This window comes from Galleria mellonella, unplaced genomic scaffold (genome assembly GCF_026898425.1).
Source record: "Galleria mellonella isolate WM207_F2 unplaced genomic scaffold, CSIRO_AGI_GalMel_v1 utg778, whole genome shotgun sequence".
NCBI classification, from domain to species: domain Eukaryota; kingdom Metazoa; phylum Arthropoda; class Insecta; order Lepidoptera; family Pyralidae; genus Galleria; species Galleria mellonella.
The window spans coordinates 959,109-985,848 of record NW_026442150.1 but is presented as its reverse complement, the minus strand read 5'-3'; the positions used below and the strand labels follow the sequence as shown (position 1 = coordinate 985,848).

At 40.0% G+C, this 26,740-nt stretch overlaps 1 protein-coding gene across 4 annotated transcripts in view; it reads left to right on the top strand.

Annotated features, from left to right (window-relative positions):
- The window catches only part of LOC113513711 (uncharacterized), an 84,330-nt gene that overhangs the window by 16,688 nt on the left and 40,902 nt on the right, over positions 1 to 26,740 (top strand). For 3 of the 4 annotated variants that reach the window (XM_052901286.1, XM_052901287.1, XM_052901285.1), the window contains exons 13-28: positions 1,512 to 1,625; positions 2,712 to 2,802; positions 3,844 to 3,965; positions 4,499 to 4,586; positions 5,736 to 5,902; positions 6,979 to 7,114; positions 7,675 to 8,294; positions 9,118 to 9,738; positions 16,966 to 17,159; positions 17,832 to 17,983; positions 19,096 to 19,252; positions 20,667 to 20,835; positions 22,366 to 22,526; positions 23,539 to 23,686; positions 24,835 to 24,987; positions 25,767 to 25,940. In XM_052901286.1, coding sequence (XP_052757246.1) covers positions 1,512 to 1,625; positions 2,712 to 2,802; positions 3,844 to 3,965; positions 4,499 to 4,586; positions 5,736 to 5,902; positions 6,979 to 7,114; positions 7,675 to 8,294; positions 9,118 to 9,738; positions 16,966 to 17,159; positions 17,832 to 17,983; positions 19,096 to 19,252; positions 20,667 to 20,835; positions 22,366 to 22,526; positions 23,539 to 23,686; positions 24,835 to 24,987; positions 25,767 to 25,940 — 3,267 coding nt within the window. The remainder of the gene's footprint in view (positions 1 to 1,511; positions 1,626 to 2,711; positions 2,803 to 3,843; positions 3,966 to 4,498; positions 4,587 to 5,735; positions 5,903 to 6,978; positions 7,115 to 7,674; positions 8,295 to 9,117; positions 9,739 to 16,965; positions 17,160 to 17,831; positions 17,984 to 19,095; positions 19,253 to 20,666; positions 20,836 to 22,365; positions 22,527 to 23,538; positions 23,687 to 24,834; positions 24,988 to 25,766; positions 25,941 to 26,740) is intronic. The other variant, XM_052901288.1, reaches the window with a different exon arrangement.

Genomic DNA, 26,740 nt, shown 5'->3' with positions numbered 1-26,740 from the left:
TACCAGTAGTTGCCACGCTTGGCAGGCGGATTGACAACCATAGTTAGAGCTTGGTGAGGTTTTAAGAGGGACTTATTATCTACTTAAGCATCTCACACGAGACCCTCTCGCGCATCAAACGTGTTCAGCTTTGTGCTATCCCGAGTACCTCTCGCCACTTATAAATATTATGTTTATATTTTTACCTGAAGCGATACCTTCTCGCACGTTTGTATTTCATAAAGCTTATTGCAGTGTTTTTCAACGTTTTTTTGTGTCACGTCCCACTTGAACAAGTTCTAATATTTTTATGCCCCTACACATAATTTTTCCCGACAAACTTTACTTGACGACTCTAATCGCCCAGTTGATATTTTGGTAACGTCAAACGAAATTATACCTAATAAATATTTACAGCATTTTTTTTTTATTTAATTTTTTTTTTTGTTAAACTTGGCACCTGTATCTACTCATAGCATTACATTTAAATAGCCCGGTTAAAATCGCTTCGAGTCCATTTTTTAATTGCCCCCCTTTAACTACCAGAGGGAGACTTTGTACAAAAGTCGATTGCTTGGGTACCTCTGTCCCATTCATGTTTCAACTGTGAAGCAGTTGTGTTTGTATGGCTGTGTTTCGGTTTGAAGGGTGGGATATGGCAGTGAATTTACTGGGTACAGAGGAATAACACCTGAGTCCTCAGGAATGGCAACGCATGCGGGGTATCATGGGCGAAACAGTATACTCTGTTATGTCCACGGTGCTGCTCATGTGTATAGGCGACGGTTACCACTTTCCATCAGGTGGGCCGTCAGCTTGTTTGCCATTCTAAGTTGCATAAACTATTAGATTGCCTCCCTGTGGGGCGTGGGCCACACGTTGGGATAAGGCCGGCTTAGTGTATATTTATTGTATGCTCGTTCGAATTTTGTGCGTGCGCCAGTGCGCCAGTTGACCTCAGTTCACAGAAAAACCCTTGCATTAAAGTGGTTAAGACCTCTTATGGTAATATTTTTTTAAATATCCTATGGTGTATAACCGTGTAACAAACCTCAGAGCTTTTGAGATTTGTAGAAAAAATAAATAGTGATTAATAGGGCGCATGTGAGGTTGCACGCGCAGGAAAATTTGATAGTGTCATTCTTTTAAATACATAGATATTTTAACAATTTGTTGAATATTCTGACACTTGCCTATGGTTGACTGGGAGAGAATGCTTTTAGCATTAAGTCCGCCATGTATACATATTTGTACTGATGAATAAATAAATAAAAGTAAAAATATTTTAACTATTCATTTCCCATAATCCCCTTCTTTATGGCAGTTTATGAAGGGGGGGGGGGGTACAGCTATATATCAGTATTTCCGAACCGATAGGACAACATAACCTTCAAGAAAAGAGCATATTCCTTTTTAAAAGGCCGGCAGCACACCTGCAATGCCTTTGGTGTTGTGGGTGATCATGGGCGGCAGTAGTCACTTACCATCAGGTGAGCCGCATGCTCGTGATGATGATGAGCTCCTATGTACAGGTGATCTTCTCCAGAAACGACGTGGAATGGAAAACGTTCCTCGAGGGCCTGGAGAAACTGAATTATCTGATAGTGGAAAGGCGCGAATGCCTCGACGAGGATCGCCTACATAATGTAAGTTTAAACGAAGCGAGAGAAAAAATATTTTAATTCTAGTAAACTTAAATTTAAGTATTTTTAACCGGCTTGGAGTAATTAAAGATTGTGCCAAAAAAACCCAATTCCTTATTAAAAGGCCGGTAGTACACCTGCAATGCCATTGGTGTTGTGGGTGATCATAGGCGGCGGTAGTCACTTACCATCAGGTGAGTCGCGTGCTCGTTTGTAAAAAACAGCCGACTTCAATTGTGTTTCAATTTTGTACAAAGACTTTGTACAAAAGTCGATTGCTTGGGTATCTCTGTCCCATTCATGTTTCTACCGTAAACCAGTTGTGTTTGCATGGCTGTGTTTCGGTTTGAAGGGTAGGATATGGCGTGATTTTACAGGGCACAGAGGTATAACATCTGAGTCCTCAGGAATGACAACGCATGGGAGGTATCATGGGCGAAACAGTATACTCTGTTATGTCCATGGCACTGCTCATGTCTATAGGCGACAGTTACCACTTTCCATCAGGTGGGCCGTCAGCTTGTTTGCCAATCTAAGTTGGATTAAAAAAAGTAAAAGAAAAAACGCTACCGATCCGATTTTGATGACATTTTTATGCGACCAATCTGTAAGTATATATACTTAAAATAAAAAAAGAATTTTCCAAAACGGTCCAAACAAAATTCCCCTTCACCTAGAAACCATCGTGGTTAATTCTTGATGAATTCTTCACTATGAGCCAACTGACCTGCTTTCATCCTCACCTATCAATGTTGGTCTTATTCAATCTATGTTAGCTGAACTTAAACCAGAAATTTTTGAACGTCTCTGTAAATTATTGATGCCCATTAATTCTTCTCTTTCCGCGTCTAGGGAAAGTAGATAAAGTTTTGTTTGAGAAATCAATTCAGGATACAATAGGACTGATATACCTGAAGAAGGTAAAAGCCCTTTAAATATTAAAAAGAAAAAAAAATCCCTCACTGGTGAATTACATATTTTGTAATAGAATATATACAGGCTAAGAACAGCGGAGGGTAGGGGGTCGTAAAATATTTTAACACGCTAAGGGGGTCGCGCCATGTAAAAGTTTGAAAAATACTGTTGCAGGTGATCCGCTCAGTGGAGAAACTGCGCGTGCGCATCGACCTCGCTCAGAGAGATGGCCGCGTGCTACACAGGCGCATCCTTATGTTCTTAGGTATGTTTGCTCTTTACTAACTTATTTTTACATTCAGATCCTTTATTATTGTCAATTCATAGCAGGCTAGTGTATAGAAAATGTTATACGGCCGTATAACCCTACCAAATTCAGATGCAACCTGCTCGCATACTCTCTACATGAACTGTGTCCAATATATAATCTAGTAATGTAAAATTTGTCATTGACAAATAATTGACATATCAAACATTTTCTATACACTAACCTGATATGAATTGAGAAAAATAGCAACTGATGGTGTATCTGTCGTCCTCTTTTTACTAATTATATTTGCATAAGAAGAAAGGAGGCAACCATATGATTTACAGTTTTTATTTTATCATTCCTTCTATGTAATTGCTTGTTCTTAGGGCAAATATGAATTCTATGAAAGAATAAAATTATGTTTTGTCTTTTATGTATTTTTAGGGTTCCGTAACACCATAAGAAAAAATGGAACCCTTATAGGATCACTTGTTGCACGTTGTTTTTTTGGTGGGTGAAAATGGTATGGTAACCTCGCCTGCGCTAACGTGATACGCTGACGGAGCACCAGTGAAGGGTGATAGATGAGAATCAAAACAGGCCAGTTAACCCATCATGATGAATTCATCAGGAATTAACCATGATAGTTTCCAGGGGGAACCGCGAGGAGGTCGACCTGGTTGGGTATATTGCTAGCAATGGGATTCTCAATCTCCGTTACTAGGAACGCGTGGAGGTATCAAGTTGAAATTAATATCATATACTCAGGTCTGCAAAGCGAACCCATGTCTCCGACATATGGCACCTCAAGGGTATATCGTCTAGTTTTTGGTGGGTACACGCCCGCCTTACGGGGGGATTCCCACAGTACCCATTCACCTCCCACAAGGTGTATGGGTCTGCATAAAGCATTTTCCAGACGTTAAAAAAAAAAAGTCTGCAATCTCTTAAAGCAGTGAAAAATTAAACCATCCATGGGTTCGTCTCTCTATGTCTATTGTTATTTGTATGCTGTAAGTAATATATCTATTTTTTTAAATATACTTTTAAATACAGGCAAATATGGCCGCAAAACAGATGTGAACAATAATAGGAGGACAAGTAGCTCGGTTATAGCGAAGCTGAAGGATGCCCTGTCGCTGAGGATACCTCACGCTGACCAGGGAAAAGATGTGAAGGTAACTGTATGCCTTTACCGGAGGGAGACTTTGTACAAAAGTCGAATGCTTGGGTACTTCTGTCCCATTCGTGTTTCAACCGTGGAGCAGTTGTGTTTGCATGACTGTGTTTCGGTTTGAAGGATGGGATATGGCAGTGAATTTATAGGGTACAGAGAAATAACACCTGAGTCCTCAGGAATGGCAACGCATGGGGGGTATCATGGGCGAAACAGTATACTCTGTTATGTCCATGGTACTGCTCATCTCTATAGGCGACGCTTACCACTTTCCATCAGGTGGGCCGTCAGCTCGTTTGCCATTGTTATTCCTCTGTACCCTGTAAATTCACGCGATATCCCACTCTTCAAACCGAAACACAACCATACAAACACTTCAAAGCAAATGCTTCACAGTAGAAACATGAATGGGACAGAGGTACCCAAGTAATCGACTTTTGTACAAAGTCTCCCTCTGGTTCTTGTAAACAAGTGTATTCGAATAAAGTTGTTTTAAACTTGACCTCCGTACAATTGTAATGAAAATTGTTCCAGATAAATCTACGATCAGTGCTGGAGTTAGCCGTCGAGGAGGGAGAGACGGATGTCTTGTATCAACTATTGACTGTCCTGTGTGCTCACCGTGAGTGTTATTTATTTATTTCTTATTGCATTTGTCATAGTAGATACCTATCAAGTATTGCGACACACCCTCAACGGCGATCGGATCGGACCACCTAGCACGACGCAAGAAGGTGCGCTACCGAGAAAGACATGCGTCGAGTCAGCATTTCCATTCACGCAGCAAAAATACCCATTTCCTTTATGTTTGATTCGATATGACTTCACTTACGGATCACACATCGATCTGAAGACACTTATTATTGTAATAATAAATTTTAGAATTAAATTTAGTTATATTTATAAAATTGGTTTTTTTTTTGGATCTTCCACCAGCGATTTCAATGACTCATTCCATAATGTAATTAGTAGATAACATTTCAATTATGGACCGTGTTGGGCGCAGCGAGTACGAGAGAGGAGGACGACACTTCTTTCACTTTAGAAATAGTCTAAGGATCCGTTACAATGTTATCCAGCCATTGATATTGTATCACGATAGCTACGTATTTCCTTATTATTATTATTATTCATTATTTAAGTATTGCTGTGTATGTATTCATGTCGTAATTGTTATTAGTATTATATAGTTATTTAATATATTGTGTAGTTTATATATATATATATATATTAACTTTAATGCACAGTCAAATTCTATGCACATATGGCGGACTGAACACCGGACGGTGTTGTCTACCAGTCGGCCATTGAGCGAACAGAGAAATAAGTAGGCGGTGCATTATTGAATAGAGGAAATATAAAGCAATACTTGATAGTATTATTTAGTATTTATCATACAAAATTGTATGAAAAAGTTGACTATTGCTTCTCTCGAAGTATTTGTATGGAGACACTATCTATATAATTTAAGGTAAATATATATATATATATTTTTTATGGGTGAAAATGGTATGGTAACCCCGCCTGCGCTAACGGGATACGGCGGCGAAGCAACAGTGAACCGTGATAGATGAGAATGAAAACAGGCCAGTTAGCCCATGATGATAAATTCATCAGGAATAAACCATGATAGTTTCCAGGGGGAACTGCGAGGAGATCGACCTGGTTGGGTATATTGCTAGCAATGGGATTCTCAGTCTCCATTATTAACAATCCCTTTCCCAACATCGAGTTATGGGTGACTAATCGAGGGTTTGTTTTTTTTTTTTAGCAAACATAACGTCGAGCTCTAAAACTGGAGAAGCCATATGTGCGGGCGTGGCGCTAGTGTGCCGCGCGGTGTGCAGTAGGCTGGCGGCAGGCGGCCGCGTGCGGGGGGTCGCCCTGCACCACGCCGCGCTGCGGGCCTCCCCACGGGCGCTACCCGCTTTACTGCAGGTACTGATGACCATTTATTTTAGCCACCTCCGACCTGTACTAGCGAGCGAAGGGATGCCAATGCCAAAAACCTCACAGCAGGCCGTGCGGAAATCCACGTGGACCATCTCGAACGCCAGTTCCAACCTAACCAGATATTAGATACTGCACATGTTGCAAGGATCGACAAATTCGTCAAAAACTACCTGGCACTACCTCTGCCACCGTACAAAGACCCGGTAGTCTGGGGGGAGGGATTGTTAGTAATGGGCAGGTTAAGCCTTATTGCTATCAATGCACCCTATCATGTCGACCTCCACGCGGTTCCCCATGGAAACTATCGTGACTAATTTATCGTTGAATTATTCACGATGGGCTGACTGACCTGCCTTTGCATCCTCATCTATCACCCCTCGCTGGTGCCCCGCCAGTGTATACCGATAGCGAAGGCGGGGTTATCATTCCATTATCGTCCATAAAAAAAATACTCGATAATCTAAGGGGGAAGGGATTATTAGTAATGCAAACTGCCACTTCCATTGTTAGTATATATCCTGTCAGGTCAACCTCCCCGCGGTCCCCCCTGGAAACCATCGTACTGAATTCTAAGTGTTATTATCACGATGGGCTAATTAACCTGCCTTTTCATCCTCACCTATCATCTCTCACTGGTGCTTCACCAGCGTATACCGTTAGCGCAGGTAGGGTTACCATTTCATTATCATCTATTCGTCCTTTAAAAAAATTACCTGGTAGTCTTTACGCCGGGACAAGTGCAGCGTGAGATCAGAAATACGAAGCCTCGAAAAGCCCCAAGTAGTGACAGTATCTCTAATACAGCACTGCATCAATGCCGCCACAGGTGCAGAATTAGCCATCCCTTCCTTTCCCGTGGGTGTCGTAAGAGGCGACTAAGGGACGGCGAGGGATGGGCAGCAGTGTCCCTCTTAAAACATCTCCAAAAGCCTAACTGCGGTTGCCAACCCGCCTGCCAAGCGTGGCAACTACTGACAGAACTTCCCTTATTGGAAAAGCTTAAGTCCAGCAGTGGGCAGTTAACAGTTGAAATAATATAATAAAAAATATGTTTATTCCAGTACATAAGCGAAGAAACGTCTCCAGGAGCCAGGCGGATGCTGACCGAGCTGGTGGGCGTGGTGCTGCAGTCAGGGTCGGATGAGGGGCTGCATACTGCCGCCGAGAGGGCACAGCTCATGCTGGCCAGTACTCACTGTGAGTATTCTTTTAATGGGTGAAAATGGAATAGCTATTTATCTATTTTTTTTTGTGCAACTTAGAATAGCAAACAAACTGACGGCCCACCTGATGGAAAGTGGTAACCGTCGCCTATAGACACGAGCATTGCAATGGTCATAACAGAGTATACTGTTTCGCCCATGATACTCCCCATACGTTGCCATTCCTGAGGACTCAGGTGTTATTCCTCTGTACCCAGTAAATTTACGCCATATGTTATTTTTTTTAGAATCTTCCTACCGTTACTTTAAAAACTAAAAACCTTTTTGTAAAAAAATAAAAAGAATTTACTACACAAGTTTGGCACATTATTATAAAAACTACATTTCATGACAATTCTAAAAATGTACAATACTGTGATTTAAAATGTGAGTTTTGCCAGTAGTTGCCACTCTTGGCAGGTGGTTTAGCAATCGCAGTAAGGCTTTAATGATGTTTTAAAAGGGACGCTGCTGCCCATTCCTCGACCATTGAGTTACCTTAGCCTCTTACGACACCCACCTTCATCCCTACATGTCTTCACTTTCTTATTCCAGCAATAACGAGACGCGCCGGTTTGGACATAACGGACATTCTATTATCCGCTTTAAAACGGAATGATTCGCTCACACGCACACTACTACCGCGGATTCTCGAATTAATATCGTCCACAAACGAACTCGAAACAGTATCGACGTTCGAACTCGCGTCGAGAACGTACGTCGAGAAAATAGCACTGTTCGATGTGACAGCGCTTAGAGAATTGATGAAGAATATTATTAACAATCTAATGGTACATCGAAAATTGAATACGGAAAGCGATATTAAGATTTATAACAATTTGACAGCAAAATCATTAAGTTTCATAAAAGAAGCGATCGAATCGGAAAAGCAGGAGTGTGCAATAATATACGATTCGTTTTTCGATGTTTATGATTGTAAGAATTTCGAATTGTACCAGTGTATTTATGTGTTGGCAACAATGAGGAATCGAATCGGATTGCATTCGAGTTATTACAGTAATATGTTGACGAGAAGTGATTTATTGGAGAGAGTGTATGCTATTGAAGATTTCGATGTGGATGCAAGCAGCGCTGGACCAGATTTGTTCAAGCTGGACGCAGTACTGATGTTTTTCATTGAATATGCTGCAAATCTATTGGAATTACATTACAAGGTATGGTATATGATATTCTCTTAATATAGAGGGAGACTGCAAAGGGCGTAGGTTCGACTCTTGACCGAATCCTAAAAATTTTGATAGATAGATAAACTCTTTATTTGTATCAAGAAACATACTGAAAATGTTCAGTATGTTTAAAAAACAAACTGTAACATCATATTATCTATGTTTCTGGCAATTAAATTATTATTATTATAAGGGATACACAAAAATGCTGACAAAAGTAACTAATAATTAAAGATTGTGTCCCAAAAAAAAACTGATTTCAGTTGTGAAAAAAACCAGTTATTCTAGTATTAGTCTAAAAACTAACCCACTGTTTACTATATAAGCAGTTAATTGTCCACCGTTGAACATAGGCTATTCCCTTTTGGGTGGTTTTGCAAGTTGTTGTCATGATTGGGAGGCGGGTTGGCAACAGCTGTTAGGCTTTGGTGGTATTTTAAAAGGAACGCTGTGATATTTTTAAAAAGAAGGCGTTCTTTTTACCTGACATAATAAATTTACATGTCATCTTTTTTATTTTTTTTTTCTTCTACCCGATGTTATAATTATATATAAAAAAAAAAAAATTGTAGTTGCATACATGAACTCTCTCTGTATAATTTCTTTTTTCTTTAATAATATAAAGCTACTTCTAACTACTTTCGAGTTTTTATTCACTTCACATGTCTTAAAAGACAACGCCTGTCCCTCGATCATTAAGTTGTCTTCGTCGCTTCTTACGACACCCATGGGAATGGAAGGGGTCGTCCATTCTATGCCGGGACCACACGGCTAATACTATAATAATAATAATATAAAATTCCTTTTACAGAAAACTGTGGATTTCTTAGCGAAAATAATAAAGAATCTAAAATCGGAAAATGTTATTCATTCACATAAAATACTTGAAAATTGTATCGCGAAGTATAGAAATATTCTAAAATTTATACCTAGTAGTGTCCAATCTAGCTTCGAAGATTGGTGCCAAAGGTTGCCATTAGAGAAAATAACTTTATGTGTCATCAAACAGTACCCGGAAAAGAGTTCCGTGACAACAGTAAAAGCTTTATCCATATTACTAAGTGTTTTCGAATCGAAGCCGATATTAAAAGAAGTCGAAAATTGGCATACGTCAATATTGAGTAACTATCACAGAGTCGAGACGAGACATATGTCATTTTTGACAGATTGCCTGACAGTAGCTGTCAGGTATTTGACAGATGCCGATGTTAAGAGTACAATTTTAGAAGGTGTGAACTTGAAAGGCGTACGCAACGAAAGAGTGGGCATTAAATTTTGTACGCGTTTCATACATGTGTTGGTTCCGTTTTTAAATAGAATCCTTTTGGAGCCCGGCTTAGAGGAATGCTGTTCCATATTGGACGATATCGTCAGGTTTTATGTTAGAAAGAGATCGCTCGATGCCAGTGAAGTTGTGATATTGGTTGATAAGGTAAGAGTTTTTATTTTTCACTAGTTTTTACCTGCGACTTCGTTCGTGTGATCGGGATAAAAAATACCACTATCCTTGTCCGTCCCATATAGTAGATGTATACCAAATTTCATAGTAACTGGTTAAAACGTTAAGGCCAATACCAGAGAGAGATTTTGTACAAAAGTTGTCTGCTTGGCCACCTCTGGCCCATTCGTGTTTCTACCGTGAAGCAGTTGTGTTTGCATGGCTGCGTTTTGGTTTGAAGGGTGCGATATGGCAGTGAATTTACAGGGTACAGAGAAATAACACCTGAGCCCTCAGGAATGGCAACGCATGGTGGATATCATGGGCGAAATAGTATATTCTGTTATGTCCATGGTACTGCTCATGTCTATAGGCGACGGTTACCACTTTCCATCAGGTGGGCCGTCAGCTTGTTTGCCATTCTAACTAAGTTGCATAAACAAAAGGCACTTTTTATGCCAGTATTAATTTTTGTTGGAGTTTCCAACATGCTCGCCACACCAGCGGTTTATTAGTGGATAAATTACCAGAACAGTAACATGTGCTGCACAATATATAACATATAACAGAAAATGTCTTTATTTCATACTAATACAACTTGCATAAACATAACAGAACCATAAAAATATTACAGTTGATGGTTATATTAGTAAATCCAATATTGTGGGTGATGCCCAATTACATTACAATAAGTATAACAATAACAAATTGTATAAATAACTAAACAATTACAAATAACATATTCCTACTTCTCTTTATCGTTATACATTAAAAAAAGAAGAAAAAGAAAGCAGTTTAAAATGAGCAAATAATAATTAAATCTAGGCATCATTTATAGGAAGAATACATATACCAGATAAGGAACGTTTATAAGTTTTACCATTAGGTGTTACAACTTCGAAAGCTCTAACCTTCCCATCTCTACCTGGAAAAACCTTACTTATTCTAGCCATAGGCCAGTGCAAAGGAGGATTGTTTGGGTCCTTGAGTATCACCAACATTCCTACTGTTACATTAGGGTAACTCTTTTGCCATTTGGATCTAAACTGCAAAGCATTTAAATAGTACTTATGCCATATTTTCCAAAAACATTGTTTTAAATGTTCACATTGTTTCCAAAAACTTAGTCTATTAATAGGTAAATCTGATACATCATTTTCAGGATAAGCTACAATAGCATTACCAGTCAAGAAATGACCGGGAGTTAGATAACTAAAATCCGTTATATCAGAACTCATAGGTAAAATAGGCCTTGAATTTAAGACACCCTCTATCTGAACTAAAATTGTGTACAATTGCTCATATGTTAACAAAAGCTTTTGTAAAATCCTTTTTAAATGAAATTTGGTACTCTTGACAGCAGCTTCTGCCAGGCCAGCAAAAGTAGGTGAATAACTGGGTATGAAGTGAAATTTCACCCCTTGCTGCGCTGCATACGCTTGTATTCGCGTTTGATGACCCTTGGAAACTTGGAGCCGGTAAAGTTCAACAAATTGGTTCGCCGCACCCTTGAAAGCACCTCCATTATCAGCGAAAATTTCACTGGGAAGGCCACGTCTCGAAATGAACCTTTTAAAACAGGCGAGAAAGGTTTCGGTGCTCAAATCTGAAGCTAGTTCAAGATGAACCGCCTTCGTTACGAAACAAACAAATACACATATATAACCTTTAGTTTCGATTGCACGTCTGACTCTAGAATTCTTAACTCGAAGTGGACCGGCAAAATCTACGCCAACGGTCTGGAAAGGCCTACAGGCAGTAACACGTTGATATGGTAGCGAACCCATCAGTTGCTTTGCCGCCTCTGCCTTCAATTTAAAGCAAACAAGACATCTATAAGTTATTTTCTTAACTTGTCGCATGCCATTAATCAGCCAGTACCTTTGATTAAGACTCGAAAGGAGCAACTTCGGACCTGCATGAAATAATCTAATATGTTCATTCTGAATTATAAGTTCGGTTATTCTCGATTGCTTCGGTAAAACAATAGGATGTTTTTGATTATAAGATATTTCAGCATTATGAAGCCTTCCACCTACCCTTATTAGACCGTGCTTATCCAGGAAAATATGAAGAGGTTTTAAAATACCCTCTACATCTTTGCTTTCAGTCAACGATTTTATTTCCTTGCTAAAATGGATACTTTGTTCGTGTTTAATAATGTTTTGCGATGACTGTTGCAATTCTTTTGTAGTTAAATAATTACATTTAATCTGATCATTTTTATTTTTAAGATTATGACAAAATCTTAATATGTAGGCTAACACCCTGATCATTTTATTTATATCCGAGTACTTATCTATAAGCTGATAGATATCACTCTTTATTTGTGTTGAGAGGGATACTACCTTAGAGGAATTTACAGCCGCACCAGAATTCTTCAATTCAGGTAAGTCAATAGGTAAGGAAGCCTTGTTTGTAAAATTGTACCTATTGTCTTTTAGAAAGTCTGGTCCGTCCCACCATAGAGAGCAAGATGGTAATTCTTTTGGATCTATACCTCTACTTATTAAATCGGCTGGATTTTCCTTTGTGTTAACATAATTCCATTGAAATTGTACAGTTTTTTCTGTAATCACTTTTACTCGGTTAGCCACATATGCTTGTAAATTAAAAATATCAGTATTCAACCAACCTAAAACAATCTTAGAATCGGTAAAGAGATAAACACTATCAATTGAAAGTTTGAGCTGTAACGTTTCATATGTCCTCCGTACTAGACTTGATAGCAATAAGGCCGCATTCAACTCTAACCGTGGTATCGTTATTGGTTTCGAAAACGAATTAATTCTGGACTTCGCACATAAAAGAAACATGCGCACATTACAATCAGAGTCTACCGTTCTAAGATATACACAGCATCCGTAGCCTATTTTACTTGAGGCATCAGCAAAGCCGATCAATTGCACAGCCTTAGAACTTGATGGAATTGGTATATTTCTATTAATATGAATAGGTTCCATTGCCTTGAGACCGTCAATAAAAAACAACCATTCTTCTTTAACATGATCGGAAGCAGAAGCATCCCAACCAATACCTTCAGCCCACAGTTTCTGCATAATAATCTTAGCCTTTACTATAATTGGACACACAAAGCCAAGTGGATCATAAAACTTAGCAATACAGCTTAAAATTGACTTTTTGTTACCGATTTTATATCAATAGTTTCTGGGCATGTGATATTAAACCAATCATTCTTTACATCTAGATTTAAACCTAATACTTTCATGCTATAATTATCCTTTTGCAACTCTAGCTCGTCAAAATGTTGTTTACTAATTGGAATATCAGACAAAATTTCTGGATCATTAGCTGACCATTTATGTGTTTCGAAACTTCCTTTTTGTAGCAAAGACTGTAATTGTTGCTTAGCTTCTTTTATTTCACTAAGATCTGATGACGAATAGAGGATATCATCGACATAAGTACAGTTTCGCAATATAAATTAAGCTATAGGAAATTCTTGACCAAATAGTTTAGTAAGTTCGAGTAAACAACGAGTTAATAAATAACTTGAACTTTTCATACCGTACGTAACAGTATTTAAACGTATACATTTTATTGCCTCATCAGGATTATTTCGCCAAAGAATATTTTGAAGAGCCCTGTGTTTGGGATTCACCAGAATATTCCTAAACATACGCCTTATATCCGTGAAAAACGTATATTTACCAATTCGGAACAATAAAATTACATCAAAAAGCTCTTTCTGGACTGAAGGCCCATTCAGTAATAAATCGTTTAATGAAACCTTTTTATCCGTCTTCATTGAGGCATCCAAAACGACTCTTGTGCGAGTAGTTTTACTCGATTCATTAATGACCGCATGATGCGGTAAAAAATATACAGCATCTTTGTCAAAATCATAGAAATCAAAATTAATAAAATCGCCATGACCTAGCTCTACATATTCATGAATAAATTTATTATATTCTGACAATAGATTAATATTATTTTGTAAACGCCTTTCCAAACTTAAAAATCGATACCAAGCTAAAACAAAAGAATTGCCCAAGTAATTATGAATTTCATTATCCTCGACTTTAAGAGGTAAATTCACCTGGTATCTATTATCAATCAATTCTACAGAATTCTGAAAGATAGTTTCAGCTAACTCTTGTTCACTTTGATTCTCAGAAAAGGTTTGTGGTATACTCTCAGCTTCCCAAAATAATTTGATATTATCATTGATTTCAGGATCGCATTTAATACATAATAGTGATGTTACCTGTTTTGAAGCTTGCTGATATTCAAGCATTAAACCACCAATAATATATCCAAAACGTGTATTGATAATGCAGGGCGTAATGTCATCTTGACTAGGTAGCGGCCGGTGCAGATTTCGAGACCACGGTCGCTCAGGCTCATTGGGCATTATCACATGGAAAAATATGTCAGCACCCATTAAGAGATTTATTTCAGATGGAACATCAAATTGATCATCTGCCAACACTATATTGGGAGGTAATTTCAATTGCCGAATATCAAGTTTTGTTTGTGGATGCTTGCAGGTAATTTTTTCGACTACATAAAAATTGGCAGTCATATTAAAAGAAGAATTCACAGAGTGTATGTTTAATGGAATACAAAATCTTGTATTATTCTGAGCATTGCCTACACCTATTATATTTGTATTGTGGGGTGTTGGAGTTAAACCCAATTGCTGGATTAACTTGCTCGTAGCGAGGGAGGCTTGTGAACCCGTATCTAAAATCGCCTTCACTATTATCGTCTTTTTATCCTTTGTGAATAATTTCACTTTTACTGTGGGAAGCAAAACATTAGAATCGTGGCCCTTGGATAATAAGGAAACAGGACCTTCGTCACATTCGTCATGATGAACTAGTGAATTGTGTGCCTTTTTGCACTGATCGCATTTGAAATGAAATTTGCATTTTCCATTGTGCTTATTCAAACAAATCAGACATAACTTATTGTCTTTACAGAATTTATAGCGTTCCACAGAAGTTATTAATTTGAATGTATTACAGGAAAATAATTTATGATTGTTAGACTTACAGTAATGACACGTCACCACTTTCTCACCAGCAGCCGCTACGTTGACTGATAAACCCTTGGCCTTGGTAGATGGCATCGCAGTTGACGGCGCAGCGTTCTCCAATGCAAGTGCCCTCTTCTCAAGATACTCGATGAAGTGCTTGACGCTGTGTTCCTCGGCAGTATCTTTCTCCATTTGATACGACCGAGCCGTGTATGTATCTAACTTACGATTAAGAATACAAACAATTATTGGATCCCAAGTTTCAACCTTCACATCTAAGTTTTGCAGAGCAGCCAAAGTCTGCTTAAGACTCGCTACAAAATCTCGAATGTTTTCAGGGGTTGATTTGACAAGCGCAGGTAAGTCTAGTAATTGACCAATATGTTCATTTACAATACGATACCTATTGTTATACCTCTCCTCCAATAATTGTCTAGCTTGATCATAGCTACTGGCTGTTAATGGTAAGTTCTTAATAAGATCATACGGTTCGTTTTTTAAATAAGACCTAAGATAATACAACTTCTGAACATTATCTAGTGTTAAGTCATTATGAATCAATGAAGTAAACAATGATTGAAACGCTACATATTCAACATAATTACCAGAAAATATGGACATTTGAATCGCGGGCAACTTAGTTTTTGATCGTGCAATAGTACTAACATGACCTTTAGAGTCCTCTACACTATAAGTCTTACGGCTAATCACTTCATTAAGAACGGTAAGAGTATATAGATATTTATCTTCAACAGCTGCTACGTCCTCATCATCATCTGGTCGCATTGAAAGAATCCGCATATTAAATCCTTCATATTCACGGAAGGCTGTGAGCAGTCTTTCTTTACGCGTTGTAAGGGCCTGTAAGGTACTTTCTTCTAATTCAGACTCGTTGCTAACAAAACTGTGAAGACGAGTAATCGCCCCTTTAACATAGCCTCGCGAGGCGCGTAGTGAAGTTTCACTATCAGTGGCCATTGCACGACGATTGCCACAAAATTAAAATATGTAGATGTTATGGAAAATGTTCAAATGTATTTATTGAATATAAAAATCGTAGTTCCCACCTCGTGTCATGAATGAATTTGCCGTTGTTCGATGTATATTTTTCTTGCAGGCCAACTGAGATAATCGTTTGTCGTCGTCTATATAAATCTCTTAATTGACAACTAAAGAAATTGTAGTTACCACTCGGAGAAATATATAATATTTACTTGTAGACTTCAACAAAATTGCAATCGCCTGTCGAACGCACGGAGGAGAATAGATTTCATATATGTTGTATTCTTGAAACAATGGCGCTTCTCGTATCCACGTATATTGAACTGAGATTTTTTGTAATTCGCTGTTTCTTGCCTTACGATGCTCGAAATGGACCAAATTTTGTATTGTACTCAATATAGATACATGGATTTAATATATAAAAGGCCAAAGTTAATTAGGAATACAATTTTTTTATTCTCCATTTTTATGACAATTTTATTTATTCTTTATTTGAAATTAAAAAATATAATAAAAAGTTTTTATGCCAGTATTAATTTTTGTTGGAGTTTCCAACATGAGGTAACAATCAAACATACTCACTTTTATATTTATAATTTTAGTAATATATAGTAATATTTATATATTTTCGTTTTTTTTTTAATGGCTAATAATGGAATGGCTACACTAACGGGGCACCAGTGAGGGATGATAGGTGAGAATGACAAGGCAGGTCAGTTAGCCCATCGTAATGAATACAGTTGGGATTCAGCATGTTTGTTTCCAGACGAGACTACGTGGAGGTCGCCTGACAGTGTATAATGCAAGAAATGAGACTGGTAGTCCGCATTGCTAATAATCACTCCCCCCCCCCCCCTATATGTTTTAGTTACCATTATACAGCCCGCCATCGACAAGGAGTTCACCTTAGAGCCTAGATAGTCGCGTACAGCGCGGTTTCAAAGATATTTCCTCCCACGAAAACTCAGGTTATGCAATGAGCTCCCTGTCGAGGTTTTTCTAAGAGGCTACAGCATGGGGTTCTTCAAAAAAGGGCTAAAGAGGTTTTATCAGGGTCGGCAACGCACGCGTAATGCCCCTGGTATTGCAGGCGTTCATAGGCTACGGTAACCACTTACCATCAGGTGGGCCGTATGCTTGTTTACCATTTCAGTGGTATAGAAAAAAGTGATATGCTTACTATAAATTTGATTTATGTGTATTTGTTAATATTACAGCTATGGCCGGTATATGAAGCGAGAACAAATTTCCATCAGAAACGACGTCTGCTGTACAACATGTCTTGTTTGCCTAAAAAGCTAGGTCCGGACTCGAACCCGCTACGGTGGGTGGCCGATCAGCTCGCCTCCGACACAAGTCGCGAGTGTAAAACAAGTCTTGTAACGGTGCTGCCGTCTGGCGAAGGTTTTAGGTATCTATATATGGTATATTTTATGGAATGTCATAAACAAAATTTATAATAATTTTCTTAGAAATGTTATTAATATTGGTAATTACGATAAAGGTTTCCCTGTGATATCAAATTGAAATCTTTATTTTAGAAATAGTTTTGAGAATGGGCGCCCCAGAATCGAACTCATTGTGTGAAAATATGGGATTTGTGTGTGTGATAGAGATATGTGTGGTTGTGTGAGAGATACGTGTGGTTGTGTGAGAGATACGTGTGGTTGTGCGAGATATATGTGTAGTTGTCTGAGAGATGTGTGTTTATGCGAGAGATACGTGTGGTTGTGCGAGATATATGTGTAGTTGTCTGAGAGATGTGTGTTTATGCGAGAGATACGTGTGGTTGTGTGAGAGATACGTGTGATTGTGTGAGAGATACGTGTGGTTGTGTGAGATATATGTGTAGTTGTCTGAGAGATGTGTGTTTATGCGAGAGATACGTGTGGTTGTGTGAGAGATACGTGTGGTTGTGTGAGAGATACGTGGGGTTGTGTGAGAGATATGTGGTTGTGTGAGAGATGTGTTTTTTTGTCTCTTTCAAAATTGTATGAAAAGTTGACCAATTTTTCTCCAAGTATTTCTAAGGATACAATATCTATATAATCTAAGGTATTATCATTCTACATCTGGTGTGTAGCGCGTGTTACGCCCAGTTCGCGTCCAGCTGCCTGCCGGCGACGCTGGCGGAGGTGCGCGGCGGAGCCCGGGCGGCCCTGCGAGCCGCCCTGGACGCTCTGGCGGCCAACGGGGACCTGAAGCTGCTGGACATCGTGCTCACCCTCGCTGATAGTAAGTCCTCATCTCCAGAACACAACCTGTTCGGTTCCCGTATAGATATTTGCTCCGGCTATCCTGTGAGGAGTTCTGGATAGTAGACAGGAACCAAAAGATGCTGGACATTGTGCTCACCTTTTCTTATGGTATGTCCTCGTCTTCAGAGCATAAGACGCCCAGTTTCTGTGTAGATATCTGTTCTGGCTGTCCTTTGAAGGGGTCTTGATAGTAAACAAGGGTCAGAAACTGCTGGATGTCGTTCTTATTCTCGCTGATGATTCTTCGCCAGATGTCTTATTCGCCAGAGCATAGCACGTCCAGTTCCCGTGTAAATATCTGGTCTGGCGGTTCTATGAGGAGTTCTGGAGAGTAAACAGAGGCCAGACGTTTCTGGAACCTTCGTGCTCACCCTCGTTGATGTTATGCCCTCGTTTCCAGGCCACGGCATGCCTAGTTTCTATGTAGAAATTAATCGCCGTGTACTCCACCCCTTCCTTTCTCGTAGGTGTCGTAAAAGGCGACTAAGGAAGGGCGAAGAGAAGGCAGCAGCGTCTCTCTTAAAGCATCTCTAAAATCCTAACTGCGGTTGCCAATCCGCCTGACAAGCGTGGTAACTTTTTTTTGGGTGAAACGGCTGAAATAATAATTACATTAATCATATATACAATTGTTTCACACACAAAAACAAAACAAGAGAGAGAGTGAAAGAGAGAGAGACAAAGAGAGAAAATATAATGATAGGCAGTGGGCTTTAATTAGATTCTTGAAAGTAGCTTATGACTATATATTTACCAGAGGGAGACTTTGTACAAAAGTCAATTGCTTGGCCACCTCTGTCCCATTCGTGTTTCTACCGTGAAGCAGTTGTGTTTGCATGTTCCGGTTTGAAGGATGGGATATGGCTGTGAATTTACAGGGTACAGAGGAATAACACCTTAGTCGTCAGGAATGGCAAAGCAGGGGCGTACCACGGGCGAAACAGTATACTCTGTTATATCCACGGTACTGCTCGTGTCTATAAGCGACTGTTACCACTTTCCATCAAGTGGGCCGTCAGCTTGTTTGCCATTCTAAGTTGCATAAAAAAAAAATAACTCTCTCTCAAAATGCAAAAAAAAAAAATGCAGGTGATGACACGCGAGGATGGTGGGATGAGGCGATGGCCTGCTGCGCGGCGTCGCTCGCTCGTTCGGAGCGTATGGAGATGTATGAAGCGGCCTACAGGCGCTGCTGGGGCGGTCTCACGCTCGGCGTGTGTCAACGGATCATGGTGCCACTGCTTAGGTGAGTTGTAACACTCTTTTTTTTTAATGGTATGGCAACCCCGCCTGCGCTAACAGGATACGCTGGCGGAGCACCAGTGAAGGCTGATAGATGAGAATGAAAACAGGCCAGTTAGCCCATCATGATGAATTCATTGGGAATTAACCATGATAGTTTCCAGGGGGAACCGCGAGGAGGTCGACCTGGTTGGGTATATTGCTAGTAATGGGATTCTTCGTCTCCATTACTAACAATCCCTTCTCCCCCCTCTAGTCGTAACACTCAACATTTTATATACCGATATGTAATAATAATGTGCCTTGAGGTACACTAATTATGATATTTTTATTTATTCATTAGTACAAATATGTATACATGGCGGACTTAATGCTAAAAGCATTCTCTCCCAGTCAACCATAGGGAAGTGTCAGAATACTCGAATGCGGTACTAGTAATTATTGATATACATACACATACGCCTTGTGGGAGGTGAACGGGTATTGTGGGAATATATATATATATATATATATATATATATATATATATATATATATATATATTTTTATTATTATGAATAACTTTTTTACATCCAAGAAATACTTATGAATTAATGATTAACCTCATTGCCTATTTTCCATGATGTAATAATTTCTTGTCAGGTGCTTTGATTACTCTAAATTAATCCTTTGCATTATATAAAACAGAATCTTTATGAGTAGGTACGATAAACATAAAATATATTAGAGGGTAGTTTGGGCAACGAAAATGGTTATGAACCATTTTCGTTGCCCAAACTACCCTCACATTACTTGGCGTTGGTGTTACGAAGTAGATACATTTCATTTCATTTTGTAGTCTATTTTGATGTAAAAAACTAACATTGCTAGGTGGGTATTGTCAGTTATTTGTTTCACAGAATAACTAGTGTAATTTTTTTTTTTATTTCTGGTGTGATCTTAAGATTTATTATGTTCTAGTTGTTAAGCCATCATGTTGTGTAAGATCTATCTATACACTTGAATCGTGCTATATGTATCGAATCAGAATAAATAAATATTAAATATCTATGTGGTAGGATGAGTAACGTTATCTCTCTGTATTATTACTATTTAACTACAAAGTAGCTTTACATTTACAAAACTATACGCTAATATTTTTTTATTTTACAATTTTTGTCATGAGAAATAGAATAAAAGGATTAAAAAAAAAATTAAGTGACACACACACACGTACGCACGCACGCACGCACGCACGCACGCACGCACGCACGCACGCACGCACACACGCACGCACACACGCACTTATATGCTCATATACTCACACACATATATATGTATGTACATAGAAACACATAATATATGCTCAAAAGGATAGAACTTGCTCTTTAAGTCTATTCTTAAAACTATTAGTACAAATAATGGGATCACTTCTCTAGATACGCAACACCAGCGTTCTGCGAGCGCTTCTTCTCGACGACCATTCAGGACCTGCTGAGGAAGCTACGCCTCATACCAAGGGTGTCTGCCGCAAGCTTGTCCTTGTACCACAAATGCGTGGTAGACCGCATCCGCGCCCTCACGTTACTGCAAGTAGCGTTTGAAAAGGTTAGCGCCCACAGGCGTATTAAAGGGGGGAGGGGGATTGTAGTGCTGACTATAATTCCCATTGCAGGGGGAAGGGATTGTTAGTAATGGGGAGGTTTTTATTAGTGGATGATAATGGAATGGTAACCCCGCGTGCGTTAACTGTATACGCTGGCGGAGCACCAGTGATGGATGATAGGTGAGGATGAAAAGACAGGTCAGTTAGCCCATCGTGATGGATACACCTAGCATTCAGCACGATGGTTCTCAGAGGGGACCACGGGGAGGTCGATCTGACAGGGTAAATTGTTAGAAATGGAACTGATAGTCCCATTACTAACAATCCCTTCCGCCCTAATGCGGAGTTTAGTCCTTATTGCTATCAATATACCCTATCGGGTCGACCTCCACGCGGTTCCCCCTGGAAACTACCGTAACTAATTTATCGTTGAATTCGTCATGATGGGCTAACTGACCTGTCTTTTCATCCTCACTTATCACCTCTCACTGGTACTTCGCCAGCGTATACCGATAGCGCAGGCAGGGCTACCATGCCATTTTCACCCATTAAAAAAAAAACCAGACCCATTGCTAGCAATATACCCTGTCAGATCAACCCCCATGTAATCACCCCTGGAAATCAACGTGTCGAAATCCAGGCGTATTCTGCGACCTGCCTTTAAAATTCTCACCTATTATCCCTCACTGGTGCCCCCCCAGTGAACACCCTTAGCGCAGGCGGGAGACATAACATGGGCGGCGGTAGTCACTTACCATCAGGTGAGCCGCATGCTCGCTTGCCTCCAGTGTTGTAAAAAAAAAACACCATAGTACTCAGGGATATCAATACACGGAGGTCATCATTGTCATGGCAGTATACTCTCCGTTATGTGTATAGTATGCATATACCAAGTTTCACAGCAATTGGTTAAAGTGGTCGGTCACCAAACAAAATTAGACAAGTATTTAGTCAGTCCTCAGGAATGGCAACGCATGGGGGGTATCAGGGGCGAAACAGTATACTCTGTTATATGCCACGGTACTGCTCATGTCTATAGGCGACGGTTACCATTTTCCATCTGGTGGACCGTCAGCTTGTTTGCCATTCTAAGTTGTAAAAAAAAAAATGGTTACTGCCCCATTTTTAAAATTCAAAAACAAGTATAATTCATTTGGCATGATGTAGACATCGTGCCTCCAGCCATACTGTTTATAATTACTCCTCTCCATCCAAAGGTTGGCTGCAAGAGATCGCTCTCAGCGATAAGGCCGCCCATTGTTGTCTCACTGTGATCATTTCTTGTTATTGTTTGTATCTATAACAAGTTTACTATTGTAATCTTTTGGAGGAGGCAATAGAGAGTGTCTGGCAGTCCCCACCAGCCCCGGCTGTATATCGGTATACGTCACCCTGACGACGTTGTAGTGGCTGAAGTGTCCGCCGGCGTGGTCCCGGTGCGCGCGCACCGACGCCTGCATCTCCCTCTCCACTATCGCGTACTCGCTCTCGCCGCACTCCGAAACAATAAAGAGTATCTATTCTATTTGCAGATTCCGCTTCAATCCTTACAGTCCCCTCAGGCGATACTCTACAGCGAAACAGAAGTCAAGGACCCGTACTACCTGATCAGGGAAGGCTGCAAGCTGTGCGTCACGCTCCGCCTCGAAGACTGCCCTGCTGCTGCTGATGATGCACTCAGGGCAGATTTCAAGTGAGTTTTTTTTTTTAATAGATGATAATGGAATGGTAACCCCGCCCGCGCTATCAGTATACACTGGCGGGACACCAGTGGAAGATGATAGGTGAGAATGAATGCAGGTCAGTTGGCCCACCATGATGAATTCGACAAGAATTAAACATGATGGTTTACAGGGGAAACGCGTGGAGGTCGACTTGAAAGGGTCAATTGCTAGCAACGGGGCTATTAGACCTCGTTACTAACAATCCTTTTCCCCCATATTTCAATATATATATATATATATATATATATATATATATATATATATATATATATATATATATATATTATATTTATATATATTATTTATTAAGTATAGGTATACATTTTTAGTTGTTATTTTCTTTACCTACCCCAATAATGTAGTACCGCGTTTGTGATTTACTGTTCATCCCAAAGGTTGACTGGTAGAGAATGCTGTTAGCATTGAGTCCGCCTTTTGTACCATATTTTAGTTTGCCCACCAAAATTATTTAAAACTAGCGGCCCGTCCCGGCCTCACACGGGTGGACGTTTTTACATTTTAAAAAGTGGCCATTAAGGCTGCACACACGACGGTAGCTTGAAAATGGAGTAACTTCTCCCGTTTTTCCAACATTTCCCTTCACTGCTCTGCTCCTATTGATCGTAGCGTGATGAAAAGTATACTATAACCTGCCCGGGAGTATGAAGAATAATTGTACCAAGTTTCGTTAAAATCCGTCGAGTAGTTTTTGTTTCTATAACGAATATACACGACAGACAGACATAAATTTTACTGATTGCATTTTTGGCATCAGTATCGATCACTAATCACCCGCTGATAGTTATTTTGTAAATATATTTCATGTACAGAATTGACCTCGCTACAGATTTATTATAAGTATAGATTAAAAATAAAAAATAATATAACCGAATCGAGTAATTCCTTTCTTTTTCTAAATTCTATTTAAATAGATTATAACTCTTATTAATAAATAAATAAATAAACTCTTGATGTTTTCAGACGATTTCAATATAAAATGTACAATTGTTTGAGCGCGGCCATATGCAAACGGCGGCCGGTGGAAAAGTTTTATGAAAGCATTTTAAGTAGGCAGGCATGGTCGCGACTCTGCGACGAGAGTGTTACGTACAAGTTGCCAATATTCAGGGTAAGTTACAAGTTCTCTAGTGGAAACTTATTAAATTTTATTAAATTAATTGGAGGGAGCTAGAGAGAGAGGGAGTTTTTTTTTTTTATACAACTTAGAATGGCAAACAATCTGACGCTCCACCTGATGGAAAGTGGTAACCGTCGCCTATAGACATGAGCAGTACCACGGACATAACAGAGTATACTGTTACGCCATATCCCACCCTTCAAACCGAAATACAGCCATACAAATAGAACTGCTTCACGGTAGAAACACGAATAGAACAGAGGTATCCAAGCAATCGACTTTTGTACAAAGTCTCCCTCTGAATTAAATAAAGAGATTAAATAAAGGGAGCGTTCAACTAGCATAACTGAACATTTTCACCAAGGTAATATAGGGCGTCGAGGGATAGATAGATAGATAATTTTATTTGTATTACTTACAGCACACAAATTACAACATACATACACAAAAAAAAGGCAGAATAGGTAGCAGCGTCCTTCTGAAAACATCACACAGCTTAATTTCCAGAGGGAGACTTTGTACAAAAGTCGTTTGCTTGGGTACCTCTGTCCTATTCGTGTTTCTACTGTGAAGCAGTTGTGTTCACATGGCTGTGTTTCGGCTTGAAGGATTAGGATATGGTAGTGAATTTACAAGATACAGAGGAATAACACTTGAGTCCTCAGGAATGGCAACGCATGGGGGGTATCATGGGCGAAACAGTATACTCTGTTATGTCCACGGTACTGCTTATGTCTATAGGCGACGGTTACCACTTTCCATCAGGTGGGCCGTCAGCTTTCCATTCTAAGTTGCATAAAAAAAATTGGCACGCGGCGTTTCTTCCTCACTGTGACAAAATCTGCAAATACTTTTTGGGCATAACTCTAGTTGGGCCATATGCTTATTTAGTTTACAGTGTCCAGTGAGGGCCCTTGTTAATACACACACTATTTTTAGTAAGGGCTTTTGAGTGATTTAATCCTGGTAACAGAAGCCAGCTATTATTTGCTGATTCTAAGCTTTCAAGTTTGAAGTGTCTCAGGTTTTGGCTTCGAGACAGGCCACAATAAGCTTCTGGCCCTATTTGAGCATTGTTTGCCCCTTTCTTTGCTAATTTTATGTGTGGTTATCTAAATAATTTGTCGCGTACTCCGCAGTCGAAGCGCAAGACCCGGCACTCGGTTTCTGTAGAGGTGGGCCAAGGTGGTGACTACCTCAGCTCGGGCAGCGTAAGGACGAGGATGTTTCTTCGAACTCTATCCGATGATCCTCTCAACTACGACCTCACCACACACGAAGAGTTTACCCAGGTACGTGCAAATGGGGAAATGGAATGGTAACACTGCTTGCGCTATCGGTATACGCTGGTTTTTTTAATGGGTGATAATGGAATGGTTACCCCGCCTATGCTATCGGTATACACTAGCGAGGTACCAGTGATGGATGATAAATGAAGATGAAGTAGGTCAGTTAGCCCATCGTGACGAATTCAACGAGAATTGTTCACGATGGTTACCAGGGGGAACCACGTGGAGGTTGACCTGATAGGACATATTGTTAGCAATGAGGCTGTCAAACTCCATTGCTAACAATCCCTTTCCCCCCAATCTTCGAGTGTTGGCAGTCACACACATACTAATGGTAGCGGAATTAAACGTAATAATTCTAATCAAAAACTGTACAAAAGTCGATTGCTTGGGTACCTCTGTCCCATTCGTTTTTACCGTGAAGCAGTTGTGTTTGCATGACTGTGTTTCGGTTTGAAGGGTGGGATATGGCGTGAATTTACTGGGTACAGATGAATAATACCTGAGTCCTCAGGAATGGCAACGCATGGAGGGTATCATGGGCGAAACAGTATACTCTGTTATGTCTCATGTCTATAGGTGATGGTTACCACTTTCCATCAGGTGGACCGTCAGCTTGTTTGCCATTCTAAGTTGTATAAAAATAAAATACCAGTGATATGGACTTCCGCAGGATAACATCTAGTTCAGTGAAATGAAATTTGGTACACGGGGTATATGTTAATAGGGTGAGTTACGCGGGTGAAGTTGCGGCAAATGGTTAGTAGTATTTAATTTTATAGGTGGTAACCCAAGATCTGGAGTTAACTGACAACGAACTGAGCCAACACGCATGCGCGGCCACGCTCACCGCCGTGGTCGCGCACGTGGCCGCGCACAGCCACACGCAGTGGCTGCGGGAACTGGTCGCGGCGCTCGACGAGCTGCACGACAACACGAGGTGGCTGCTGGCGCAGGTGGGACACTGTTTATAGTTTTCCATGGGTGTTATGGTATTGTGTCTTTCAATAGATGATAATGTAATGGTAATCCCGCCTGCGCTAACGGTATACGCTGGCGGGGCAACAGTGAGGGATGACAGAACACAGTGAGGGGTGAGAATGAAAAGGCAGGTCAGTTAGCCTACTGTGATGAATACACCTGGAATTCAGCACGATGGTTTCCAGAGGGGACCACGGGGAGGTCGACCTGATTGGGTATATTGCAAGCAATGCGACTGGTTGTCCATTACTAATAATATGGCAGGCAGATTGGCAACCGCAGTCAGGCTTTAGAGATGTTTTAAAAAGGACGCTGCTGCCCATCCCTCGCCCTCCCTTAATCGCCTTTTACGACACCCACGGGAAAGGAAGGGGTGGCCTATTCTATGCCGGAACCACACGCGTAATACAATTGTACTTGCTTAAAGTATTCATAATACAACTCAGCTCAGTTTGGGATTAGATGACGTAAACACTTCGGTAAGCCTCTATGCACAACACTTTGAAGTAATTAATGAATAAATGATTGGATGAATTAATGATTGATTTTTTTTTATACAACTTAGAATGGCAAACAAGCTGACGGCCCACCTGATGGAAAGTGGTAACCGTCGCCTATACACATGAGCAGTACCATGGACATAACAGAGTATACTGTTTCGCCCATGATACCCCCCCCCTTGCGTTGCCATTCCTAAGGACTCAGATGTTATTCCTCTGTACCCTGTAAATTCACTGCCATATCCCACCCTTCAAACCGAAACACAGCCATGCAA